At 38.1% G+C, this 8333-nt stretch overlaps 1 protein-coding gene across 1 annotated transcript; it reads right to left on the bottom strand.

The window, feature by feature from the left end:
• Positions 1-4842: 4842 nt before the first annotated feature.
• On the bottom strand, positions 4843-7118 carry LOC127074253 (cationic amino acid transporter 6, chloroplastic). Its single transcript, XM_051015555.1, has 5 exons — positions 6680-7118; positions 6344-6566; positions 5928-6258; positions 5592-5820; positions 4843-5500 (listed from the first exon to the last, which is right to left on the bottom strand). The coding sequence occupies exons 1-5, from the start codon at positions 7038-7040 to the stop codon at positions 4917-4919; spliced, it is 1728 nt and encodes a 575-aa protein (XP_050871512.1). The 5' UTR covers positions 7041-7118; the 3' UTR covers positions 4843-4916.
• Between the last annotated feature and the right edge of the window lie 1215 nt (positions 7119-8333).

Genomic DNA, 8333 nt, shown 5'->3' with positions numbered 1-8333 from the left:
TACAGCGTGTTACATTCAGAATAGAATCTCCATAAGACCTATTCTGGAGAAGACTCCCTATGAACTGTGTAAAGGAAGAAAACCAAACATTTCTTATTTTCATCCTTTTGGATGTTCCTGTTTTATTTTAAATACTAAAGAACATCTGAACAAGTTTGATTCCAAAGCACAAAAAGGTATTATGTTAGGATACTCAGAACGCTCTAAAGGCTACAGAGTATACAATACATAAACCAAAATTGTGGAAGAATCAATTCATGTCAGATTTGATGATAAGCTTGACCCTGAAAATTCAAAGCTAGTTGAGAAACTTGCAGATCTGGAGATCACTCTTGCAGGTTCTGACGAGAAGATTAAAGCTCCAGAAGCAACTGCCATTCAAACTTCAGAAGGAACTAACTCCCCAGCAATCCCAAAGAAAGCTAAAAGTCTCCTCAACATATCTGAAGAGTTGATTCTGGGAAATAAGGACGAACCTATCCGAACTAGGTCTACCTTCAAGACTCCTGAAGAAACTCCTCTGGGAGTAGTATCTCTGATCGAGCCTACTTCCTGTGATGAGGCACTTCAAGATAGCGACTGGGTTCTAGCCATGCAAGAAGAGCTAGATCAATTCATAAAGAACGACGTCTGGGATCTTGTTCCTAAGCCCAGAGGCACTCACATTATCGGAACCAGATGGGTGTTCAGAAACAAGCTGAATGAGAAAGGAGAAGTTGTCAGAAACAAAGCTCGACTGGTGGCTCAAGGTTACAGTCAACAAGAAGGTATTAACTACAATGAAACCTTTGCCCCAGTCGCCAGGTTAGAATCTATTCGCTTACTTGTATCATTCGCTATAAATCATTCTATCAAATTGTATCAAATGGATGTCAAGAGTGCATTCCTTAATGGTTATATATCAGAAGAAGTGTATGTCAACCAACCTCCAGGTTTTGAAAATTCAAAGTGTCCAGAACATGTTTTTAAACTTAAGAAATCTTTATATGGATTAAAACAAGCTCCCAGAGCTTGGTATGAATGGTTAAGTATTTTTCTTCTGGAACATGATTTTATTAGAGGAAAAGTTGACTCCACACTCTTCTGTAAAAACATTAATAATGATCTCATGATATGTCAGATATACGTTGATGATATCATATTTGGTTCAGCTAACGCCTCTGTATGTCAAGAATTCTCTGAGCTAATGCAGGCAAAATTTGAAATGAGCTTAATGCAAGAACTAAAGTTCTTTCTAGGAATTCAAATCAATCAAACTTCAGAAGTCACGTACGTTCATCAAAGTAAATACATAAAAGACATTATGAAGAAATTTGAAATGGATGAATGCAAACCTGCAAAGACACCCATGCATCCAACCTGCATTCTTGAAAAAGAAGAAGTCAGTCAAAAGGTTTGTCAGAAGCTCTATCGTGGTATGATATGCTCCCTTCTCTATCTGACTGCTACTCGTCCTGATATTCTATTTAGTGTTTGTCTCTGTGCCAGATTTCAATTAGATCCTAGAGAATCTCACTTAACAGCAGTTAAGAGAATTCTCAGATATCTGAAAGGAACTCCTAACCTGGGCCTGATGTATGAGAAAACATCAGAGTATAGACTATCTGGTTTTTGTGATGCAGATTACGCAGGAGACAGAATGGAACGAAAAAGTACATCTGGAAATTGTCAGCTCTTGGGAAAGAATCTGATATCCTGGGCCTGCAAAAGACAATCAACCATAGCCTTGTCTACTGCAGAAGCGGAATACATCTCAGCATCTCTGTGCACTACTCAGATGCTCTAGATGAAGAATCAATTAGAGGATCTGCAAATCTTTGAGAGTAACATCCCTATCTTCTGTAATAATACTGCTGCCATTTGTTTAAGCAAGAATCCTATTTTACACTCCAGAGCTAAGCACATAGAAATAAAACATCATTTTATCAGAGACTATGTTCAGAAAGGGGTAGTAACATTGAAATTCATTGATACTGATCATCAATAGGCTGACATCTTTACTAAACCCTTAGCTGAAGATAAATTCCTCTTCATCTTAAAGAATCTGAACATTCAAAATTGCCCTGAATAATATGTGCCTCTGAGTTTGTAAAATGAGATTCTGATGTAAACACAATGGATTCTGCCTCTGACTCGGATACTCCTACCAAGTTAGAAGTTATCTGAGTTAGAAATCTCCAGGAATCAATCCCTTGGTATTCCTGAAGATCAGATAAAGCAAACACGTGGAGTACCTTGCGTCTGACCTTGGAACTTCTAGACAGCTGTCTGGTAGAAATCAAGGAATAGTCTCTTGAGATCTCCTCGAGCAGTGTACTGACTGTTGGGATTAGGCATCATTAATGAGCTGTAATCATTTTTCCCTCTAAACGTGCTGACTTGGTTTTTGTTCTAAACTCTGTTTTGTGTGTCGTTTTGCATGCGCCCTAATTTGGGTATTTAAACACATTCATTTCACACATTGCACACTTTTCACTCTCACGCACTCTTAAACCTCTGCAAGCTCAGCTCTCTCAAGGCACTCCTGCAGCATTCTTCATCTTCATCCCAACTTTCAACAACATTCATGGATGCTCAACAACAATCTATTTACAACTTCTCTCAACAAATGGATTCAAGCGAACAAGCTCCAAGTTCAAGCAACCCAAACCCAGCGGTTACCGGTGTAGTCACAACTCCCATCTACAAAGAGCCTCACATTCTTGATCGTGAGCCTCACATCAATCTTGAAACGCCATTTGAGAAACTGGAAGTGTTATGTGAATCCTTGGTGGATTTTGACAACATGCGAAGAAATGGCATTGACCTCACTGAAGAACTCAGAAATCAAGGTTGGGGAAATTACTTCAAACGCTTGTATGGTCCTGTCTACACAAATCTAGTGAAGGAATTCTGGAGATTCGCTGATGCTGATGATCACTTCATTGTCTCCTATGTTATGGGAGTCAAAATGGTGATAACTGAGAAGTCCATTGCTGCTCTTCTGGGCATGGAAAAAGATGGAGGCAGAGGAATCTACAACATTAATCCTAGGGCAAAATACATGTCCCATGAGATTAACCCAACAATCTTCAAGCAGAACGTTGAAGGCAACCTCTCCAAGAACAAGGAGCTACATCAGAACCTCCGTGTCTGGCTGAAGATCATTCTGGGTACCATCCATCATCGTCCAACTTCAAACTCCTCAGACTACATCAACACAGACCAGAAGTGCATTCTGTACTGCATCCACGAGGGTCTAAAGCTCTGCCTTCCAGCACTTCTTTTCAAGTATCTCAGAGATTCTGTACGAGATACAAGAAACAACATGAAGCCCAGAAACTACATTCCTCTGGGAAGGCTAATCTCTGACGTTCTGATTGAAAGCCGCCTTGTGGACCACCTGTTAAAGCTCAGACTCATGGACGACGTGATGATCGACACTGGAAAACCTCTCAACGCCAAAAATCTGAAGAGCATGGGGATTCTGGATCAAGTCAAATTCAAACCTACTTTGGACACCTCCTGGGAAGCTCTCAAAGATCAGAGGAAGATCCCCAATGGACTCTATCTGTTCTCAAAGGAAGACCCCCGAGAAGTAATCCTTTATTATCTAGATGATCTGAAGAAAGAAGGAGTGGATATCTCAGACTTCAACATAAGCCAGCTACCAGATAAGCCTCCAAACTTCATGAAGCGTCCACGAGGACCCTCTGAAAAGGCGAAGCAAGCGAAGAAGGCAAGACTAGGAGAATCCTCCGGATCAAGACCTCCAGCACCTCTGCATGGGCCTTCTGGTAAGTCTGTTTCTCTTGCTCCCTCTGCACAAACACATCCCATTGCTTCTTCTATCCCTCAACCAACACCTATCTACACTAACTCAGAAACCCCTCCTTCAACCACCAGAACATCTCATCAACCATCCCAGAAATTTAACCTTCCCACCACCACCTTACCTCTTTCTGACGCAGAAATGCTGAATGAAACCACCTCACCATCTTCATCTTCTTCTCCAGAATCACCCCCTACTTCAACATTTCATCAGACACAGAACACTCTGACCCCTCATCTCCCACTTTGGCCCAACTTCAAGCTCAGACTCTGGCCTCACAACAGCCAACACAAACCACACCTGAACCAGAAGTCACTTCACCACCCACAGAACAACCAAACCCAACACCATCTGACCCTCAACCCTCTGAACCAAATAACTCTGACACACACCCACCAAATACATCCGCTGAACCACAAACTCCCACTCTCAACCTAAGATGATCATCGCATTGGACTTTACACACTCACTTTAAATGAGTTGGATACCATATATTAACCCAAAATCTCAAGATACTGTGTTTATGAATTTTCTCACTTATAATGTATTTCTGTTTTTTCATATAATACGAGACTCATACTCCCACTTAATATACTAATAAGAAGTTACAAATAACATCTTCACAAAATCGCAATAGGAAAAATGCTACGCGAGTCACCATTTTACCGAACATAGACGCAGTAAGATGACATGTGCACTTAATGTGCCGAGTTGTAGTGCTAACAAGGACTGTTCAAAAAACTAAAAAATTGAGCCGAGCTTCAAAATTGAAATTTAACAAGAATGATTTTTGGGTCGTCGTTAGTAAAGAATGATTTTTGGGTTGTTTAATTTGTCTCTTTACATAATGTGTCCGAAACATATGTAATGGTGCTGATTTATGTTTGAAAAATACTTTTTTTTCCTCTCAATTTTTCAGCTTATACTACATTGATGCAAGCTTTAAAGATGGTCAAAATCCTTACAAGATATATATAGCATTATCACCAAAGAAACATTCTTCAAGAAAATCAAACATCATTCTATCCCACAATATATATGTACAATTTTAGTGTGCAGGAGAATAATTTGCTTCATTGTTTAAAAAATTCTCTCAACTAACTAACTAAAGCACTTGAATTTCCACCTTAGTTTGTAAGTTAGGTACACTCAAATTCATAACCACTTGATTAACACCACTCAGATTCTCAATCTCCTCAGCTTGATATGTAGAGTGAACACCATAGAGCACATAGAACATGGTAATAAAACATGACCACAAAGCGAATCGTTGAAAAGAGAGTGTTTTGAGCGTCATCATCAGAAAAACATTGAGAAAGATGGACATGGATGGTGGCCATGGCATGAATGGGACATACCAACAATGAGCATATTGTTGTTGTACAAGGGTGTTGTCACAAGGTACCATGTGTTGAAAAAAGGCTATTATTGTGATCATGAAGCCACCAAAGAGTAATAGACCCCACCATTGCTGCTTGAATTTCCACACTATGGAGAAGCATAAGGAAGTGAGGGAGAGGAGAAATAGGAACAAGAGTGTGTGTAAAGGCGGAGTACCGCCCGTGATTACATAGCGACGATATATCAGGGCATTCGCTACCATGTAGAACACCATCAACGTCCCGATGCTAATCAACTCTATTATAATGTCTAGCTCTGTGAATAGCGCAATTGATGCAGTGCAAAATCCTGCGTAAATAAAGTCAAACTCTTATCACTGAGCGCTGATACTTCAAAGACTTGATCATAAGATATCGACGAGAAAAACAAGAATGCTTACCCAAAAAGATAGTGGCATTCAATGGAGTGCCTGTTGAAGGATGTACTTTGGCCAACCAAGATGGAACAAGCCTTGCCCTTCCTATAACACAAAGATATCTTGCTTGTCCTAACATTGCAACAAGAAGAGAAGCCACTATACCTAAACTTGCACCTGCTCCAACAATGTTGCTTGTCCAACTCCAACCAACTTTGAGAAAAGCCATTGAATAGGATGCTTTCTCTGATATCTATTAACCATATCAACAACATATATATACATCTTTATGATCAATACAAAACAACAAACACATCATGTGCACTTTTTGGATTTTATCATAAACATCACATCACTGACCTTATTGTAAGGAACCATCATGCACAAAGACAGAGCCATAAGGCAATAAAGCAAAGTGGTTATAAGAACTGAACCCACAATTCCAATTGGTAGACTCTTATAAGGATCTTTAACCTCTTCAGCCATGGTTGAAGCTGAATCATAGCCTATATAACTAAAGTAAACTATTGCTGCTCCATCAAGAACACCTCTAACACCATAAGGAGCTATCCCTTTTGGATTAACCATGTTCTTGGCACTTCCATTGCAATAGCCAGCCACAATAATGAATCCAAAGAAAATCACATGGAACACTGTCATAATTAGGTTCAATATGGAGCTTTCCTTAGTACTGAAATGAAACCGATAAAACAATAAGAATGATCATTAATTTGAAAGAATCATTTTCAAAATCAACTAAAACTAGTTAACCAAACCTATGACACAAGCAGAGAGTAAGGAGAAGAATGAGAGCTACTGCTGGAAAATCCAACATGTTATAATCCTTTGGCAATCCATGAACTTCCACTCTCCATACATTTGGATTCTTTTCTCCAAAAGCAAAGCTCAGATATTCTGTAAAACTCCTAGCCACAGCAGCATTTGAAAAAACATACTCCATTAGTATATTTGCCCCACCAAAATAACCCAAGAATTCTCCTGCATCACAATATCAGACACGACACTGACACGTCAACACAGATAACTAACATAACGACACATGTTGGACACATCCGCTTTCAATAATAAAAGAAGATGGTTTTTATTTTTACCAAATGTTAATCTTAAATAACTGAAAGCTCCTCCAGCAACTGGAACTTGAACTGCAAATTCAGTGTAACAAAGAGAAGATAAAAGTGCTGATATTCCTGCTATGATATAAGACATAAAAACCGAAGGACCGGATTGATGAAGAGCAACAGGACCGGTTGTAACAAACACACCAACACCAAGCATACCTCCAACTCCAAGAGCTACAAGATCATACCAATTAAGCTTCCTTTTCATGTCTGCACCAGACCTATGTCTCACTTGGTTGAATTCTTGGTCTGGTGTCCATGTTGCTAGCATTCTTTTTCTAAGCCTTTGAGGAGTTTGTGAGAGTGAATAGAAATAGTTTGATAACATTGTCATGATGTTGGTTTGTAGTGTGGATGCTACCTAAACATTATTATTGTATATAAACACTTGGTTTTTCTTGGCTTCAATAAGGTGTTGGATACAAGGTTTTTAAATAAGAATGGGAGAGGGAATTATTATTGCTTTATTCTTTTTTTTAAACTATTGATATATTAAGAGGTCCCCATCTAATGTCTCTAGCTAGCCCTTTTGAAATTACATATGTATCCCTTAGTGTTTCTAAATATTATCAATCAATTAAGTAACCATTTCTTGTAATTGAATTTTATACCATGGTGTTGCAGTCATAGAAACTTTTTTTCTTTAAAATCTATAGTCTCTAGAACTGTAACACTATATGGCAGAAGATTTAAGTCTCTTATTTTTTTATCATAGAATCTCTTGCTTCAAGTTATGGATTTTGGATTCTCTACATTGTAGCAATCGATACGACCAAATACTAATCGTTGGATCAAAGTGCAATCCAAATTGAACGATGGAGATTTGTCTGCAGAGGATTGTAGTGCTAGTGCTTTGGAGACCAAGAACTGTAACAATTTTTTTTGAAAGAAAACATTGAATTGAAATAAGGATGGTAATTAAAATGAATTATAATTAGAAGAATATGAGAATATGAACCAGAACTTTGACCTAATTTCTTTGAAATTTTCTCTAGAGATTAAACATTGAAAAGATGTGATTAGCATCCTCAAAAGCACCAAAAGAATTTTGCACTAAACTCAAGAATAGTTGGTCTTGATTCTTGTTTACAAAATACTAGTAGAATAGCACATCGTGGCGTGGCCACTATACAATTGTAAATGGGAGGTTGCATGTATGGTGTTAATTAGAAAAAGGAAGTAAGTGACACTCCCTTATTTAGAATGAATTATTCTCTATAAATAGTAGTTTATTAGTTAGAGTATTCCTATTTTTTTCAAAAATCATTCCTCTGTCTTCCACCCTTTTCTACGAAGGAATTGGAAAGAGAACAAGGAGGCATATGGTAATCAACATGTTCATCTTTCCCTCCTTGATACTGTCAATTTTATGTTAATAATTCATTAATTTATGCATATTTATTGAAAGGTGGACTATCATACATAATTCAAAAAGAATTTACGGTTAAACTAGAGTTAAATAGAATTCATCTGTTTGAGAACAAAATAATGATCAAAGAAATAAAATTGGTTGTTACGTCAAACTGGAGCTGGATTCAGTTGAGGTAGATGAGGTTAACCTGCAAAGTTTGTGATCAGTCACCATTTGTATTAATTCTATTGTCGTTTGAATGCCAAAAGTAGGTGA

Source organism: Lathyrus oleraceus, chromosome 4 (genome assembly GCF_024323335.1).
Source record: "Lathyrus oleraceus cultivar Zhongwan6 chromosome 4, CAAS_Psat_ZW6_1.0, whole genome shotgun sequence".
NCBI classification, from domain to species: Eukaryota; Viridiplantae; Streptophyta; class Magnoliopsida; order Fabales; family Fabaceae; genus Lathyrus; species Lathyrus oleraceus.
This window is presented reverse-complemented; position numbering and strand designations above follow the sequence as displayed.